Here is a 20580-nt window from a genome sequence, read left to right as displayed (position 1 = left end):
ATCCGTGTTGGCGCATAGCGCCGCTGGGGGAAATCGGAGTAGTGGCAGCGAGAGCATATTTAAGGCTAGCCAGGAGAATGATAAAATCAGTCGTGGCTAGCGTATTGAACTAGCCATGGCTCGACAGCTGCTGCTAGCATGTTGAACTAGCATTAGCTGGCTTGGCAAAGATGCACCGTTTGTGAGGTGGGACTATGCCTAGGCGGACGCCACAGTAGTGACGTGGAGTCTTGCCATGATCGTTATCGCAGTAGTCGGTAGTAGCGAGGAATGATCTCCGGATCGAAATATAGGGCTATGTTGATTTAACGTAGCGAGGTTGTTATATTGTATTGTTAATCGTATCATTTTAATATTACTATTATATTCGGATGACTGCAATAAAGTTTAATATTGTTTTTCCTTTGCAGAAGACGGAATTACATTTTATTTTATTTGTTTTAAACTGTTTTTAAAATAATTATCTTAAATATATTTATTTTATTTTTAACCTGTGTTTTAGTGAGTCTGTCGTCCTGAAAGACCTACCCGTTACACGGCTCTATCTCAATCATTCACGTTAAATGAAGAACAATTTGTTCTTTAATTCTGGAGCATATTACGGGTGGAATTACCCCATATACCCGCCCTATATCCGCCACTGTTCAGTACTTTTCTAAAGATAAAGCGGAACTGCAGCTTTGCTGATATTGAATAACTGTGAAGCATTCATGAAAACATGATAATTCTTATATCGATCTAGCAGCACATTTTACATCGCATTTCTTTAGTTTTCTGAAGAATAAAATACGATGCATCTATTTTTGACCACGAATTCATATGCAACACGCAAATTTGCATGAAAAAAATGAGTCCTTCTTCTTCCAATAATAAATTTTCGTTTACTTGATTGTGAAATAGTGTACTTAACGTAAACCGAGCACTCGAATCCAATAATTTCAAAAGCCTGTAGCTCAAGAATAGTAGTTATTCAGACCCACGTCCCATGGACTTTTTTAATCTACACATCGAGATTTGCATCTGAAGAAGAAGATCGACAATAGACCACTTATATTACTCGAGTTGAAAAAACAGCCGTGAATAAAGAAGTTCACCTGATGTACGTAGACTTACAAAAAGCATGTGACACTGTGCCCCTCAGCGAACTATGGTCAGCCCTACAGCAAACCAACATTAAACATGGTCTTATCAAAGCAGTCCAAAGTCTGTATAAGGCAGGCCGCACATCAAAGAAACATGAAACGTAAATTACGTTTCATGGAAATAAACCACTGCTAAACAAATATATGTCCGGCCATTTATGAAACTCTCCGAAAATAAAAATGTGTCATGAGCATGAATCAAACTCGTTTCATTGGTAGGCGGACTTTGAGATTTGTTTAGCAGTGTTTTCTTTTCATGAAACATGTTTTTCGTTTCATGTTTCTTTGGTGTGCGGCTTGGCTAATGAAACGACTGCAAAAATTAAAACTGGATCAAGGATGTCTGAGGGATTTAAGGTCACGAAAGGATTGAAGCAGGGTTGCCGTATTTCGCCTACCTTTTTCAAAATTTATCTGGAACAAGCACTCAAGCTGTGGAAAAGAAAATGTAATGGCATGGGAATCCCTCTCAATGACGAGACAATATACACTTAACGTTTCGCTGATGACCAAATTCTGATTGCTCAGGATCATAATGGCTCGAGTTACATGAAGCGGAAGCTAATAGAAGAATATAACAAGTGGGGTCTCGAAGTCAACATTAAGAAAACTGATGTCATGTGTATTGGAGGGACAAAGATAACTCAAGATGAAACACTCGATGCTGCTATAAAAGACAGAAACATACAGGTTAGAAAAGCCATATCATATGGCTTCAGGTTCACATATGGCAGTGAAGTTTGGCCACGGAAACAAAGAACAAAGAAAATGTTACTAGGAACAGAAATGGACTTCTGGAGAAGAACAGCAGGCAAATCAAAAAGAGATTGAATACAGAATGAGAGAATACGAGAAATGATGGGAGTCACACATACAATAATTGATGACATAAAAACAAAACAACTAATATGGTACGGCCGTTGATTGATGAATATACTGGATTGATGAATATACTGGAAGATACGAAACTAAACCGGCGTTTATGTACGACATCACTGGTTTTAGAAATAGATGGCGCTACCAGTTTTTTAGGTGTGAGACTGAATTTAACTGATCCGTATTCAGGTAAATTTGGTGTTAATCTTTATTCACTGGTAGCTCACTATTCACTCAAACTGATAGTTTGAGATTGGAATTCGGATATACACACAGATCCAAGGGTATTTACAGACTTTATTATTACGTTCGTTTTGATGAACACATAGTAACTATATTATGATGTCCTTATTCTTTCAGTATAGATAATAATAAAACTTATCTAAGAACTATTTTAAGTTCATATAATTAAATAAAGGTTAATTAAGGTTAATAAAGGTAAATTAATTAAAGGTCATGTTTGTCATAAATCAAAAATACAGCCGTTACAATCTTTTTTTTAATTTTTTTTATTTAGAATTTGCTTCAACCTCAGGACTATTAGCATTGAACTGTATTTACATGAAATGTGAAAGCGAATCAAACATGGACGTATAAGTAAAGATCAAGTATCTTTATTTATACGTCCATGGTATCAAAAAGTTAAGGGGATGGGTACGAACTTTCGGCTTCAATGCTATTTAAATGGAATTAATTTTTTTCGAATCCTTAGAAAACTAATAAGTAATTTGGAAAATTTTAAACGCAGAATGAAAGATTACGTTATTACCGAGGGCCGAAAGTCCATTTCCACAATTTATTTGCCATGTTTTTGTTCTCGTTTTATTTTTAATTGGAAACTTAAAATAGCTTATGTTTTCTGTTTTTTGGTCATTATTATGGCAATTGAAATATACACATTTATGCCGAGCAGTAGACATTTCGGCAAAACAGTGAAACTCACTTTATTAAGGTTAAATGAAATATGTTAAGATTTCCCTAGAAAATAAAAATATTATATTGAAAATGGTTATTAATTTTTGATAAAAGTATTACTTTATACAGTATTCACCACTAAAAATGGCTATTAGTCCAGTAAATGAACAAGAATTAAGGTGATACCGTGTAATTTTCAGGGACAACTCCGAATTGCTTGAAAATTTGGATTTAGGTTCTACACTTTTGCTGTATTGACCTAAAACACTCTACAGAACGAAAGTTGCTTATAATCAGTCAATTTATCCATTACAGGACTTATTTTAAACACGCGTTTTTTCACCCCCGAAAAGGGGCGACTGTCACCCCCCAAGTAAAAGATACCAACGGCACAAATTCAGCTTTGAAGTGGAGGGTAAGTAGAACCTAAATCCATAAGGTTCATGTAATTCGGTGTTGCCCCTGAAAATTACACTCCAAAACGTCATTCACTGGACTATATGCAAATTTAATTGAAATTAACCCATATTTAGCCGAAACATATTATCAAAATCCTGATTTTGGAATATCTGTCTAATTATCTAGAGTAGGGGATTGAATAAATTCGGAGAATTGGGTAGTAAAATTTCCCCACAAATTTGAACGGACTTAATTAGATGAAGGTTTCGAAATATTTATTTTTCCATGCATCACTTAAAGATTTATTTGTTTATCTTTGACAAAAGATTCATCCTTGGTTGGTTCAATTGTAAATTTCAGGAAAATATTCCCAAAAGTACCCAAAATTCCAGAACCAAGAAGCTATAATCTATAATAGAACAAAAATCAAATTAAGATTATTGTTTCGAAAAATAAAGAGATTACAGATATCGTGTAAACCCGTATCAAATACCTAACTGATTTTTCCCCGCGATGCAAAAAGACACCAGTAAATTGAAATTGTAATTAGAGAAACCCGAAAGTTATTTATTAAAAAGCATATATACCGGTATAAAATGTGTCATTATTTTAGATTATAATTGTCACAAAATAGTAAAGACTCATTCCTCTGCTCGTTTTGAAATAGCCATGAAATTATGACTTACTTTTTTATTGTTAAAAGACGATACCAAGAATTCAAATATGCAGTCAAAATGTGATATTTCGAAATACATACTGTTATTAAGAAAAAAATGTAAAGTGGTAAAACACACCACTGCAAAGATATGGGTTAATTTAAACACAAAACAAAATTTGTAATATGTAATTATAAAATAAATATATAATTGATTGTCTAGTTAAAAATGTAGAGTTTGTCTACGAAAGTTGGCTGCATATGGAAAACTTTTTTATTATTAGTTTTACAGAAAAAGGTTGATGTTTATAGAAAGTTCTGTACGGTCCAAATAGTCCATTTACTCACGGTTTTTGCTCCGAATTCTAAAGAACCTAAAGAATATATTTTTATCAATAATATCACCCACAGGAAAAGACCTAAGAAATGACGACAATTTATCATTGAATGTTCTACAATTCAAGGGAAATTGCCTACAAAATTACCTCTCACTGAGGAAATAGGTCTGTGACTGAATACTATGCTATTTCCTTAGAGTTGAAATTTCTACCCTACTCTCCAATCTAACTTCTCCTCACCCACTTTGGTGCTCAAATTATGCTAAGTTGCATCCCGCTGCTTAACTTATAAACATTTAAAATGTAGGAATACCGCATCCCAAATCAATATATTTATCCAAGATAAAATATGCACCTTTTTATTTTATAATATTATAGTTTTCATGATCACAATAAAGAATTTGATATGCGTATTAAATTATTTGCAAATACATTAGTACCTAGTTTAGTTAATAGTATTCAGATACAAAATAGCAATTACTTCACTTTTTATATTTAATTTTGTATATAGGGCTTTTCATCGATTGTCATTTGTTACGAGCTTCTGTCATGTGTCACCTAATATTAATATATCTACGTCATACGTCTTTGGTTTGTATCATTGATATATACCAATAACGTATGACGTAGATATATTAATATTATGTGACACATGACAGAAGCTCGAAACAAATGACTGTGAATGAAAAGCCCTATTGACCATCATTTAAAATGATCAGCAATACGCTAGCGACTGCTGCGTTAAAATTTTGAATACGGGCCACGTAAGATAAATGTCAGTTCTCGGCTAGTTCCAACAGATTTACGCTAGGCTCGCCACTATACGGGCAGATTTTAAAGCGAACAAAATAATACATAGGCTTTCGTATCTTCCCCTCGATATTTATCAATCAACGGTACGGCCATGTACAGAGAATGCCACATGGGAGAGGAAAAGAGGAAGTCAAAGAAGAAGCTGGAGGGAGGAAATTGAAAAGGAACTAGAGGAAAGAGAAATCCCTCCAGGTCTATGGTTAAACAGAGAAAAATGGCGGTTAGGAGTAGGAAAGCGTCGGAGAACGGTGTAAACCGATAGTAGTGTAGTAGTAGTATCGATGATCTCTGCGATGAAGACACATTAATACAAAAAAAGAAAGGATTCATTTTTCTCTAAATTTATATTAAAACGTGTAAATTATAAACCAATTATTTACATAATCAATACTATTGATCGTATATACCTCATAAATGATTATTACTTATCCAAGGAAATACAATTTGGGTAACTATTATAATTAAGGAAAGTAAAGAACGCTCAGCTAAACCGTGTTTTGGACAATGTGTGATATGTGACAATATTGTCTTCTCTCAAACATAAAAAAATTAAAAATTCTAACATGAAGTAAAAACCACTTCTATGTAATAGGTATATTTAATAAAATTTTTAAAATCCCAATGGATTGAATAAAATAGGTTCATTCAGAACGTTTTCGGACCTATCAGTCCATCATCAGTGAATTCATATATACTTGCTAACTAGCCCCAGAACCAAGCAATGGTTGTACTGATAATTCAATCTACATTATAGTGTTGTAAAATTGGAAAGGCTAAACGCCGATGTTAAAAGAATACCTCCGGGAACATGGTAAAACTCTAAACGAGAACCCCAACAACCATCTTGGGCCAACGAGGTGGTTTAGAGTTTCACCATGTTCCAGGCGGTATTCTTTTAACATCGGCGTTTAGCCTTTCCAATTTTACAACACTATAATGTAGATTGAATTATAAGTACAACCATTGCTTGGTTCGGGGGCTAGTTAGCAAGTATATATGAATTCACTGATGATGGACTGATAGGTCCGAAAACGTTCCAAATGAACCTATTTTATTCAATCCATTGGAATTTTAAAAATTTTATTAAATATACCTATTATAAAGTGGTTTTTACTTCATGTTAGATTTTTAACTATATGGTATACAGCCAACCCAGGGAACCACCCCTTTTTAGTTTAAAAAATTAAACTTAAAAGGATGTTGGGTGAGATTTTCTTGAATTTTTCAGAGAATAAGTGCTGCTAGGGTTCTGTATTTAAACTCATCCCACGAAAGCATATCAGAAATACACGTCACCACTTTAAAATGTGCAAAACAGCTTCAGAACAATGCTTATGCTGTCAAAATATTGTTTAAGGTTTTTCTATTGTCCCATATCTGTCCTAGACGATGCATTTAGACTGTTATACACTTTATTGATACAAGAAAAATGATAATTAAAAGCAAGATAACTATGGGCTATTCCACGAATATACGACTGTCTTGGATTATCGCGACAACGAATATTTTAGTGTGCAACATAAGAAGTGCGAAAGTAAATGGCTCTAATAATTGTTCTAATAAACAACAATGTATGTTGCAATTTATTTTCGTTCTTCATAATTTGCACAGTAAAATATTCGTTGTCGAGATAATCCACAACAGTCGTATGTTCGTGGAATAGGGTATATTATTCTATATCAACAACATCCATGAGGTATATATGTTCGAATAATACAATCAATTATTTTATAATCTATAAACTAATCTAAGCAAAAGCATCTTCTCTATCTGCTCCTGCTCCATCGCCATCTTCTAAGGCGGAGAAGTTGAGGAAATGTGCAGGTCTGTGAACCTCGTGGTAGAATTCTTTTGGATTTGCTAATTGTAATTCATATTTCATACTGGGGTCATGCCTGACACCTGAAATCACAAATGAAAATATATTGTTACAATTAAATACGTATCCCAAAGTATGTGCTTCTTATACTTTATTTCCCGTTATGGACCAAGAGCTAAGCAACGTCGGAAAAAAAAATCATTTTAAGACGGCTGATTCTTTCATATATTGTTCCCTATGCTTCCTCGAACACCGTACCGGCCATCTGGCTACTGATACAGGTTGCGTTCATTACTGCGCAGCACACTGGTACAGGTAAACATATCGAATCTAAAATTATTGTAAGACGAAAAATTTTTTTGTCATTACTTTTGAAACATTATTAGAAATATGAACTGTAATTGCCAAACATCTGTGGTTTAAAAAGTAATGACAAAAAAATTTTTCGTCCTAAAATAATTTAACTATTTATGGGAAATAAGCCACAATATTATTAAAAAAAGATTTTTATTAACGTTTCGACGCCCAAATCGGGTGCCGTTGTCAAAATACAAAATACTATTAACATAAACAAAAATGTTGTTGCTTAGTAAAAAAATTCTTCTAATAATTTATTTAATTTGACTCATTTATATCGGCAATTCAGATACATATGATACATTTTAAAGTAGAAGACTTTAAAATGATATTGCCAATATTTATAGTTGCGTTCCTGGGACGACTTTACTGAAAATTTATTTATGGCCACAAGAAAATTGCTTCAGAACAACAAAATAATTTAAATTCAATATACAGGGTGATTGATGAGTGTGATAAAGCTCAGTAGATCCGCTATAGTAATAGATAGCAATTAAAGTTAATAATAAAAATTGTGGCCAACTTTCAGCTTCACATTACGAAATTAGTTAGATTGTTACAGGGTGTTCGATAACATAGTGGCAGACCAAACGTATGTTTATTTAAATGGAACACCCTATATTTGATTTTATATTCGAAATCCTCTTAACTTCCCCATCACAAAAATAGAAAGGTTTGTTATGTTATATAGGACTTTTACAAAGTTATAACCAATTTTTTATGAAAATCGTAACAACTTCAGCTCCCTGTATAAATAAAAAAAAAACACAACAGCGATGGTTTATTGGTGCCATATTTTTTTGTTGATTGTGAAAATTTTTAAGAATTGTAAACGCAAGTACATTCTTTTATCAGAAATTTTAAATGGAACACCCTGTATTTTATATTACTATCGAAAAATATCATTACCGTACTTTAATTTTTGTATAATATTTCCTATGCCTAAATTTGTCAGTTTTCGAGATATTTTCATTTTTCAGAGCAAGTTATTAATTAGGGTGTTCTATTTAAAATTACTGTGAAAATAATGTACTTGCGTTTTGACTCACCCTGTATTCGATATAAAGAAAATTAGCAATATCAACCATTTTTATAAATTTTGACAATCAACAAAAAAATATGGCACCAATAAACCATTGCTGTTGTGCTTATTTTTATTTATACACGGAGCTGAACTTACTACGATTTTAATAGAACAATGGTTATAACTTTGTAAATACCCTGTATAACATAACAAACCTTTATATTTTTGTGATGGGGAAGTTAAGAAGATTTCGAATATAAAATAAAATATGGGGTGTTCCATTAAAAAAAAAACAAAAGTTTGGTCTGCCACTCTGTTATCGAATACCCTGTAACATTCTAACTAATTTTGTAATGTGAAGCGCAAAGTTAGCTAAAATTTTTGTTATTAACTTTTATTGCTATTACTATAGCGGATCTACTAAGCTTTTTCACACTAATCAATCACCCTGATTTTGTGTTTACCCGTACAGGTGTGCTGCGCAGTAATGAACGCAACCTGTATCAGCAGCCAGATGGCCGGTACGGTGTTCGAAGAAGCATAGGAAACAATATATGAAAGAATCAGCCGTCTTAAAATGATTTCTCGAAAACGTTGCTAGCTCTTAGAGTATTAAGAACGGAACGATTGGCTTATGCAGATCAGTGTTGCCAAAACTCTCACGCACGTGTTCTCGATATGATAGAAGCGGCATCGGTGCGCTTCTATCATCCATAAGAAATACGTAGCCCTGGCTACGCAATGTTTTTCGTTCTTAACGTGAAACCCTCTATAGCGACACAAAGTCTTTATTGTTTGCAACATGAACGGTAAAGAAAAACATAACCGGGAGAGACATAAGGTCTGTTCCTTTGTTTTTTAGTGTTACACTTTTGAGTGTAAGTGTACGAAATTCTATGGACATTTGAGTGTAAAATTACAGCGGATGTGACAGCGGCTCATGACAGCGGACAGTATTAAACGAAAATTATCGGTGTGCCAATCAAGCAAAGGGACAAGGAACTTCCGAATATGGCCTAACTGGGGGCACATAACATAACATAACCTAATCCTAATATTTACATTTGTAAAGAATATCCTGTTTGTTTTTATTGTCGATTGTGCAGCGAAATTGTGTGCAGCAAATCAAATATAAAGTAGTTTATCGCCTACAGAACTGAATTAGTCCATAGCAGTTATCAGTTTTTCTTTCTTGGGAAGCTTATACATGTAACTTGTATTGTTGTAAATTGTGGGAGTAGGGCAGACAGGGAAAAGTCTTATTTTGTACTGTTCCCAAGGCTCCCCATGCAATACATTTAAATGAATTATCCAAACAAAGCTGGGGACAATGGATAAAAGCCACAAGAAGAACAGATATAAGGGAACTAAAATTAAAATATGAAAAGTAAACATTTTATAAGTGGTAAGTTTAATGTAATTCAATTAATAAGGATTTTAAATGTCTACAATAATAATAGTGATAATTCAAGCTTAATTATTAGGAAAGCCAGCCATGTTTCACTTCCATGAAGCAGAGAAGGGAGGTATATAATATACTGTCCCTTTTGTCTTCTCACTAATTTCTCTTTTGCTAATGAAACCTGTAGTGAGGGAGTGATATAATCGTGATGTTTTAGCAATTCTGTTGTTCATTTTTTTTTGCATTTTTTGTCTATTATAGTTTATAAATATTCAAAATCATTCATATGTTCTACTAAATTTCCGTCTAGGTTTATATGGATTTCTCTCAGTGTCTTGGAAATAAGTAAAGTTTTAGTCTTTGCTAATTTTATTTTCATTCCTTTGTCTGCAAGTTCTCTCGTCTATAAATTTAGGTTGCTTTGTAAAGATTTCTCTGAACTTGGTATCAATGCAATGTCATCTGCAGATACACATTTACTCAGAGTTATACTTTTTAATCAATGGTAACCTAAATCTAATTTTCGGGACTCTACTGCATTTTTTTTATTGGTTCATTCATATATATAATATAATGAATAGCAGTGAGCTTAAAACTCCGCCTTGCCTTACTCCTTGTGTATTAGCAATGATTCACAGTTTAATGCTCGCACAATGTTCCAGTACATAAATTTTACTTGCATCAATTAGTTCTCCTCCAACATCGAACAGTTCAAGCCCTTTCCAAATGTGATGTCCGGGTACCTTGTCAAAGGCTTTTTCCATTGTCTTATAGTAAAGATATGATCTTGGACACTGTGCCCGGTCAGAAACCTTTTTGTGCATCGTCTAGTTGATTCTTTCAGTTCCACTTTCTTTCTCAGTCTCATCTCCAGTGTTCATTCATAAATCTTAGCCAGTACACTTAGCATGAAAATACCTCGATAATTTGAACATTACTTTTTTACCTCCCTTCTTTACCAGAAGAGCCATTACTGCTGTTGCCCAATCTTCTGGGATGCGTTTCTGTTTCCAAATTGTTATCAGTAATTTGTGTAAGTAGTGTAATGTAGATTCCCCCATATATTTCAACAATCGTGTTTTGATATTATCTATTCCTGCCACTTTACCATTTTTCATTTTTGCAATGGCTTCCGTTAATTCTTCCATTGTTATTTCATTACTCAACTCTTTGGAATATTTACTCCATCTATTAACTATATCTTGTGGTTGGGTAAGTGTTTCTCCATTTTATTTTTTTTTTATTTGCACGACAGTACTACCTGATTTACCTCTCATTTTTTCAGACCTTAATAGAACAATTTTTGGTTTGTCCTACTACTGTCTTGCTCCATCTTTTCTCCAAATCTCTCCCACTGTTCCAATTTAGCTTTTTTAACTTTTTCTTTCACAAGCTTCCTTGCTTATTAACTGTTATTTTCTAGATAAGCTCTCCATGGTACTTTCTTTTCTTTCACAGCTATTTTTATCTCTTCGCTCCACCAACTAGTCCTTTTTTTTGACTACTTTTATTCAATAAAAATATTAAAATACTCTTGTGATAGTGAAGAGACAGTTTATGTTTCCTTTCGATCCAGAGGCGATACACAATCTCCAGACAGTTGTTTCTGCCTTACGGCGTCCCCAGTGGAGCTGCCTGCACACCTCTGAATCAAAACGAAATCAAATTGTCTATTTAAGTGGAATTTCAAAAATAGTTATCTACTATTAGGATGCTTCAGCGATATCTCGTAAAGAAAACAGAAAAGTCCCAGATACAAAATTCACTATTAAAATAGTAAATAATTATTTAAATCTGAAACTTTTCTTATTGGAACCCCTTTCTGGTACATCCTTAATCTCTTTTTGACTTTTACAATTTCGGACTTTGAATTATCTTTCTGATCTTTTTTCTAGATTAATGAAAGCAGAATGTAACTGTATACTGCAGAGTCCTTTTCCCTTTCTTTATTCATCATCTCTTGTCTTATAAATTGTAAAAGTCAGAGATTAAGGATGTTCCAATAAGAAAAGTGTCAGATATAAATAATTATTTACTATTTTTATTTTAATAGTGAATTTTATATCTGGGACTTTTCTTTATTCTTGTGATACTTTCCACATTTTTATGATTTTTTTATGGTACACAATGTAGAATTTTTATTTATGTCTTTGTTTTAGGAACAACCACCAGATATTTAAAAGGTATAAAAAGAAGAAACTGCTGGAATTTCAAAACAAATGTGTTTGACTAGTAAAGATTTGGATAAATAACAGGAGTTACTTTGGGCTATAGCTAAGTGCAGATTTATTTCCTTGTGGCTTCCTATGTTAATTCTTATTAATTATACACTTAAATATGTTTTTAGTCTCAGGAAGATTTTATATTTGATTATTTTTGAATAAACATTATTATTATTATTACCTTAATTTCCATTAAATAAATTAACTGTAATCAATAAAGTAATCGTTTAATTGTTAATAAATTATCAAGTATGATTCCCAAATATTTTATTTGTTTGACACCTTCTATGGGCTGATTGTGAGATTATAGTTAAGGTACCAAGGGTATTATAAGGATAATAACACTTGAGGTCAATGGTGTATATACCGAGGGCCTTTGGCCTGAGGGATATAAGTTGACTGAAAGCGATATTATCGTTAATACCCGTGGTGCCTTCAACATTTAATGTCCGACTAAATTATTCTTTATAGGCAAAAAATTGAAGGAATTTTGAATTAATTAGTTTTCAAATAAGTACATTTACCAGCAATAGTCGTAACGTAATTGTGGTAACCATAGTTTTACTTGGGTTGTTATTTGTCAAGTTGACAGTATTTAACTAGTTATTTAAATTTAATACCCTAGGGCGTAATTTTTCAAAATAATGCCCTAGAGCCTAGGGCATTATATAATACTTAACTGACTTCGAAATCATGTCATTATTTTCAAACTGACTTCAAAATCATGTCATTATTTGTCAAATAATATACCAGTCGGACATTAATATTATTACAGTAGAACCTCGATTATCTGTCAGGGCACCGGACCAAGGGTATGACGGATAATCGAAAAGACGGTTAACAGAACATTAAAAAAAAATAAAAATTCATAGTATAACTCTCAAATTTCATTTGTATGGTTTGTTTGACAATATAAGAGGGATTTGTGTTCATACAATCGAATCAATTTAAAATATTCTGAAATTTGTGTTTGTTTTACTGCTGCTTCATATTTTGCGACGGCTGAATTTCTTAATCGGCATAAGGCATAAGATCATGCAATCTACTTTATTGGCTTCTTCTTGTTGAGAATACCACTCGATGAATTATTGCATATGCGATGCAGCTTCTCTAGATTATTTACGCAAATCTTTGTCAGTTACAATAGGTTCATCAATATAGCTACAGTCAAGCTTCCTTGTGTCCAAGCATCAATATAGCTACTGTGTCAGCTTCCGAATAGGTTTGGTCCGCCTTTGTTGCCATTTCAATGAGTTCTTTATCTGTCAGCAATGGATAGCCGTTTGTGTCCTCATCACAAATCAAATTACCTTTTTTTTTTATTTTTTTGCATTTAAATGATTGCTAATGTATAACTCAATACAACTTCTGTATGTACCCTGACGGTTAACAGAGGTGATGGTTAATGGAGAGACGGATAATCGAGGTTCCACTGTACATGATTTCGAAGTCAGTTATATTATAATGCCCTAGGGCGTTATTTTTCAATATTTATTTTGAAAAATAATGCCCTAGCTAGGGTATTAAATTCAAATAACTAGTTAAATACTGTCGAGTTGACACAATTACGTTACAACTGTTGCTGGTAAATGTACTTATTTAAAAACTAATTAATTCAAAATTCCTTAAATTTTTTTGCCTATAAAGAATAATTTAGTCAGACATTAAATGTTGAAGGCACCACAGGTATTAAAGATAATATCGCTTTCAGTGAATGTTTATCCCTTTAGACCCTTTTAACCCTTAAGATTGCTATCTAAAAAAAATACCAAGAAATTTTACAGAATCAACGATACTGATCTGGCTGTTATTAACACATTCACAGACACACTTTAGATGTAGACACATCTTATGGAGTAAGTGGCTTCATATGCAGTTGTGTCTGTGAATGTGTTAAGAGGTAAAGATTGACGAGCTCCTGTATAGGATAATGCTACTGTTTTATGTTAAAAAAAGGTAAATTAGAATCGGACCAGGTTTTTATCGTGAGTAGATCAGAAGGTATAGTAGCAATATTTGAGTTGCTCCAAGTAATACTGGTATCATCAGCAAAAAGAAAATTTTTTCCATTAATTTTTAAACTAGGGATGTCATTAATAAACGTAAGGAAAAGTAGAGGACCTGATACTGAACCATGTGGTTTGTAGAGGACCCCACATACAATATTTTGGAGACTAGAGTCTGTATTATTTGCTCTAACCAGTTGTTTCCAACTATCCAAGTAAGATTGAAACCAATTCAAAGAAATTCTTCGAATTCCATAGAAATTTAGTTATTTTTATCAAAATTTCATGATTTACACAATCAAAAGCTTTGGCATAGTCACAAAAAACAGTGGCAGTGTGAAGATTATTGCTCAGTGCTTGATAAACCTCATGTAGTACAGAAAACATGGCATCAGCAGTACATTTATTATTTAAAAAGCCGAACTTTTGTAATAAAATGTTGTTTTTAACAAGAAAGGACATAAGTCATGCTTTTATGAGTCTCTCAATAATTTTGGAGTACCGGTAGTAATGCAATAGGTATATACTTGCAGGAATTAGATTTTCACCACCCTTATGAAGAGGAATAATGATAGCTGTCTTTAGGTACTCTGGAAATTTACCTTTCTCAAAAGAATCATTAATTGGCGAGATGAGGACACAAGGATCTACAGATCGAGCGAGTCTCGTAAATTGCACGGCTTCGAGCCACGCTTCACACAACCATATTTGCGTACTTGTGTTTTGGGTTGTGTGGTCGTGCTCTGGTCGATTGGAGTTATAATTTACCAAATTTAAATATAATCGTTTCTACTGATTCATAATATGTATACTATAATATATTGAAGTTTTTAAATATTGCTAATATTATTAAAGTTTTTAACATTGTATTTTAATATACTTTGTTTTATTAATAATAATATTACCTAAGTATTGCACCTTGTTCAAAAAAAGTTCAAGATAAATACCGCGGTTTTTTCATATGAAAATGCAAAGAAAAAATATACAATTTGCAGAGTATGTAAATGCTTGTTTTTTGATAAAACAATACAAATTGTATGTAGGTAGGTAGAGTAGCAAAGCATTGAGTAGTTATAGCAAATGTAGCTACGCCATCTGAGACACAATAAGGATGAAATTAGTTTTATATTTTCTTTTCTCATGGAGCATGCATGATGGAGAGTTTTTTAAAATACGTAACAAAGCATGTTGTTTTGTTATCTATGTTGTTTTTTTTCAAATTACAAAATATGTTGTTTTCAATACAAGTACCTAATTGTTGTTATTATTTACTGAGCATTTAGAATTTTGACTAACGCTCGATTTCATAATAAAGTTAAAGTGTGTGTTACCTTAAAAAAAGCAATTGTTACAGTTAAAGAAAACTTTAAATTTAAAGTCCACTTTAACTTTATTAATATAAAATCGAGCGTAAGAAATTTTATAAACTTTGGAAAATAGCATTTCAAAAAAAGTACTGTAAGTATGCTGTATTTTTAATTTTTTCTCAAAAAATAAAACAAAACTCATTTTAAAACATATATTAAATTATAAACACAACACTAAATAAATAATTTTTCTCAACGGTTAAAAACCACACTTAAAAGTTTTAGAAATTCACACCCCAGAATCAAGTTACTCAAATTTTCAAACACCTCACCTGACACAGTGTCTCAAGTACAATTGCACGAAGCTGTTGATGTTATATTTTTACTCACATTAACAAAGTATTCATTTAGATTTCCAGGGTCTGAAAGGAAAAATGTTTAAGCTGGGTGAATTTTATTTCGAAGATCGTTTATTATGGACTAAGTTTCTTTTGCAACACTTTTAGAGCTTCTCAGACAATTTTGATAGTACGATTTTTTAGCTGATTTTATAAGTTTTAAATAGGTTTTCCTATACTTGCTGATATATTCAGTGACAGAGCCATTGGAAAGTAAATTTCTTGATGTAGAGTAGTGAACGCATATTCATGGCTGATATGCGGATACCGGATACCTTTAGTAGTCCAGGGCCCAGGATTTGCGATGTTTTGGCTTAATTGTAATTAAAGGAAATGCTTTGTTGAACTTAAGGACATAAAAGCATATTAAAAAAATCACTGAAAAGTGATAATTTTAAAATTACAGGAAAGTGCCACTCGGAGGTTAAGCAAAATTAAATTAAAACTTGTAGCTACTTTAGTTTTTTCAATTTATAAATCTAGTTTAAATTAAACTAAAAAGAAATAGATCTTTTTTGTAAACACACACATTTAACGGCTAAACAGCTGGCTCCGGTTGGATGATACTGCGCAGGACGAGTGTAATATCCACCACCGTCTCGGAGGTAGGTGTAGAAAAGTGTTACACTTTTTTTCCTACAGCATTTCAAAGAAACGAGTTGTACGCGTTCTACGACAGAAGTTGAGTGTATCGTGAAAAAAAGTGTAAACACTAGAAAAACAAAGAAACAAGAAAGTGTAACACTTTTACACTTTTCTTACACTTTTCAAGAACTAGTGTTACACTTAAAACAAAGGAACAGACCTATAATACTATACTAAAGGCTATAGCGGGATAAGATGGTCAAAAATGCCCCCACACCGATCAGCCTCGCTACGTATGTTTTCGATAAAGGATATAAAATTATGCCCTCATGCAAATTTCTAGCTTCCCAGATGTCCTAGAACGTCTTAAATCGAGAAAAGAAGAATTTTTAGGTTTTATTTTTTTGTGAGCGCAATTTTACTTTAAAAAATCTGAAAAAATTCAAGAGGTTGTATCTTTTGAATACAAAACAACCTGATTTTTTTCAGATTTTTGTAATGAAAAATGAGCTCAGGAAAATTTTTTGAAATTTACAAAAAATTTTTAGGTTATGATAATATGATTTGGCCAACTTTTAAATAGTATTTTTGTGTGTACTTTTTGCCGTTCTTTTGAATGGCAGAGGCAGAATTTTTAATATCTGAGCGGAAAGAACGAAAAAATCGAAAAAACCGTTTTTGGCTGTCTCGAGATGCATCTCGGGACAGCCAATTTTAGGATTTAGAATCCTGACTACAACAACTGCAAAAAATACTAAAAGTGTGAATTTTGTCATAAAATTTGGTATGTGGGGTTATAATAATATTTGGAACAACTTTTCCAAATAACTTTTCGATATCTCTAACGCGAAGCAAATCGAATCACATATCGAAAATTCACCCTGTTTGTGGATTCGCAGTGGGCCGCGTTTAAAATTTAATGTTCAGTTGACTATTTTAATTGTGAACCATCACCCTGTATGACTGTGCAAAATTTCAAATCAATACAACCTATTGAATTTTTTCAGATTTTTTAAAGTAAAATTGCGCTCACACAAAATAAAACCTAAAAATTCTTTTTTTCTCGATTTAAGACGTTCTCTGAAGTAAAAAACTCTAAACATGAAGTAAAACCACTTCTATGTAAAAGGTATATTTACAAAAATTTTAAAAATCCCAATGGATTATGAGAATAACTGACGGTGAATGGGGATACTCCCATCACTTTGTTTTCAACTTTTCTCTTCTTTATCCTATTAGTCTCCTCCTTAACCTATTCACCCTTTTCAACTACTTCTTCGTTCCTTCACTGGTTCCAAACTCCTTTATACACACTAATCATTACTAACCACAAAAAAAACCCATATTATAAAAAAAACCCAATTAATTCAACCTAGCATTTTCTCACTTTACTTTCATTCCATTACTTCGTTCAGTTCAACCCTCACTTTTCTCTCAATCCATCTCTTTCTCTCATTCCACTTGTCCTTTGACCATACATTTCAGTCTTTTACCTTTTGTCTTTGACTATTTCCGAATATATTTTACCTCTTCACTTAACATTTTATCACTCAATTACAGTTCTCACATTGAAACTCAGTCATTAGTACATTTAAATTATACCAATATCCTTTCTCTTAATTTCGTTTTCTACTAATTTTATTTTATTCATGACACCTTTTCAATATTAATATAATTTCAGTCTTATATTTTGTATCGACTGGGCTCACCAAGAATCTTACAATTCTTTACCTTTAATTTTCATACCTACCCCTTATCACAAGAATCATTCTCAATTTTTAAAAATGTTTCAGAATAAATGCAAAATTTTTTAATCATACACATCCTACTATAGGCTTGACTATTTCTGTAACTCCAATTTATTATTTTAAAAATTTTCATTCACATTTAAATAGAAATATTTCCCCTCAATATATACAACCACCAATACAAATTCCAAATATAATTTTGCCTAGATTTTAATTTTCTGCATATATTTCTGTATACCAATTCATAATTTAATTTTCTTCTCTCGTATCACCACCTGTTTTATCTTTATCATTATTACCAACCAGTTCACATTTTTCTTTTAATTAATCTGATCAGTGTAATCTTGTAGTCAATTTTTAATTAACATTTAAATACAAATAAAATTTTAATTTCTGTATAACACATTTGTCTTTTTCTCTTTAAAAACAATAAATTTAAATAGCAGACATTTCAGATATTATAATCTCTATCATATCATTGTTTTGATCATGACCTACTGTTTAAACATTTGAAAATCGACTACCTTTTCCTTAACTCTCACTGTCACGACAAGTAGTTCCTTACCAACTTTTGACACTTGGCAGACATTCTCGTTTAGAGTATCACCATGTTCCTGAAGGTATTCTCGTAACATCGGCGTTTAGCCTTTCCAAATACATAACACTATAATGTAGATTGATTTATAAGTACAACCATTGTTTGGCTCTGAGGCTAGTTAGCAAGTATATATGAGTAAGTAATCATGACCACATTTTTAACTTTCAAAATTTCAACCATCTTTTCAATTTTAATAGTGGAATTACTTATTCTATTTTAGATTCACTGATGATGGACTGATAGGTCCGAAATCGCTCTGAATGAACCTATTTTATTTAATCCATTGGGATTTTTAAAATTTTAGTAAATATACCTTTTACATAGAAGTGGTTTTACTTCATGTTTAGAGATTTTTAACTACATGGTATGCAGCCAACCCAGTGAACTACCCTCTTTTAGTAAATAAATAAAAATGTTATTGATATGAACATAAAACTTACCCATAAAGTTATAGTTCCACGATCCTTGGGCTGGAACCATAAAGAATCCTAAGAACCTGTCTGATAACAACATTTGTACTTTTTCATAATGACTGGGTAGATATCCTTTGGGATTATTGCCTTTGTCCGTATTTTGCCTTCCCCATTCAAATCCAGAAGGCGTCAATTTGTAAGCTGTCAACGAACATGACCCAGGTGTAAACGAACAGGTAATAATAATAGTCTTTTCACCGTCCCAAGTAGTATTATCTGACATAAGTTTGGCATGGTTGGTAATGTCCTGGGGTGAAAGTTGGGGTAATTCGTTGGGTTGAGTGTGAATCCATCCGAGTGGTTCCATATCTTTAAGGAACGGATGATTGGGCGGTGTGTTAGGAACGTGTACAGTTTGATGAGTACCCCATTGCGGTGCCAGAACTAAACATCTGAGTTCTTTTACTTGTGGATTATCGGGTGGGCTGACTCCATAAAGAAACGCGCATATCTAGAAGAAATAAAAATATTACCACATTATACACTGGCGGGCAAAAAAATTTCGGTAAACTAAATTCGCTCTACCGAGATTCACTTTGACACATTCGGAATAGGAAACATACAACACAAAAATTCCTACTTCACACTATTACCTGCTCAAATCAACTTAATCTTTCATTAAAAAAAGAATTATTAGAAATAGTGGGAGTGTATAGGTACTAATCCCATAAAATTTTGTTGAGTTCATTTCTACAAAATATTTTTATTTTGTACAATAAATAATTTGCTCATTTGTTATCAATACGTTATAATGGTGTAATAATATTGGCTATGAGCAGGTGCGTTAGTTGTGTAGTAATTTCCAGTCACTTCTGACAACTGAACTTTCCAAAAAAGAAATTACTAACGTCAGTGTCAAAGTGAATCTCTATAGAGCGAATTTAGTATAACATTGAAATTTTGATGTCTTGTTGACATTTTCGGTTGTAAACTTCTGTTTGCGGTTGTAAACCATTGGTACTTTATTTTCTAAACTAACTTTAATAATAATCAATATTGAATTATCTGGGAGTCCGGTCCTGAACATGGTAACACAAACTGTGTTTACATTTCAGTCCCAAAAAATCATCTTTTTTCAAGTAGTTTATATCCAAATAAACTTGAAAATAAGCAAAAAGTAATAGTATATAGTGCAGTTACCTTACGGAATAAACCAGTGAGTTTTTATTATTTATTTATTCAAAACATTACAAAGCATACCGTTTGTAAGGTTAAGTGACGGCCGAAAGGCCAGTTCTCGGAACTAGTTCTGGTTCTGAAACTGGTTCATAATTACTAATGAGTATACCAAATGATACCAGATCCGACCTAACTAATTTGTCAACAATCATGACTGAAGATCATCAACAACCTCAAAACAAAACCTCATATTCAACTGTGCTTAACAATGCTTCTTCAATTCAATTTCCTTCAAAGCTGCAAGCAATTTTATTTAATTCGCTACCTGATACTAAAATAGAAGAGTACTTAATAGCACTTGGTGAAGTTGTTCATCCACGGAAT

General features: G+C 32.5%; 1 protein-coding gene and 1 long non-coding RNA gene across 2 annotated transcripts in view; one reads left to right on the top strand and one right to left on the bottom strand.

The window, feature by feature from the left end:
* Positions 1 to 5463: 5463 nt before the first annotated feature.
* The window catches only part of LOC126889947 (pre-mRNA-processing-splicing factor 8), a 194841-nt gene continuing 179724 nt past the window's right edge, over positions 5464 to 20580 (bottom strand). The window contains exons 24-25 of the mRNA XM_050658702.1: positions 19045 to 19528; positions 5464 to 7040 (exon numbers count right to left, since the gene is read on the bottom strand). Coding sequence (XP_050514659.1) covers positions 6886 to 7040; positions 19045 to 19528 — 639 coding nt within the window. The 3' untranslated portion in view covers positions 5464 to 6885. The remainder of the gene's footprint in view (positions 7041 to 19044; positions 19529 to 20580) is intronic.
* LOC126889960 (uncharacterized) lies at positions 9172 to 12217 on the top strand. Its single transcript, XR_007700236.1, has 2 exons — positions 9172 to 9743; positions 11900 to 12217. It is a non-coding gene; the product is annotated as an uncharacterized LOC126889960 (long non-coding RNA).

The sequence above is a fragment of the Diabrotica virgifera genome, chromosome 8 (genome assembly GCF_917563875.1).
Source record: "Diabrotica virgifera virgifera chromosome 8, PGI_DIABVI_V3a".
Lineage (NCBI taxonomy): Eukaryota > Metazoa > Arthropoda > Insecta > Coleoptera > Chrysomelidae > Diabrotica > Diabrotica virgifera.
The sequence above is the reverse complement of the archived record's forward strand: the minus strand, read 5'-3'. Positions and strand labels throughout refer to the sequence as shown.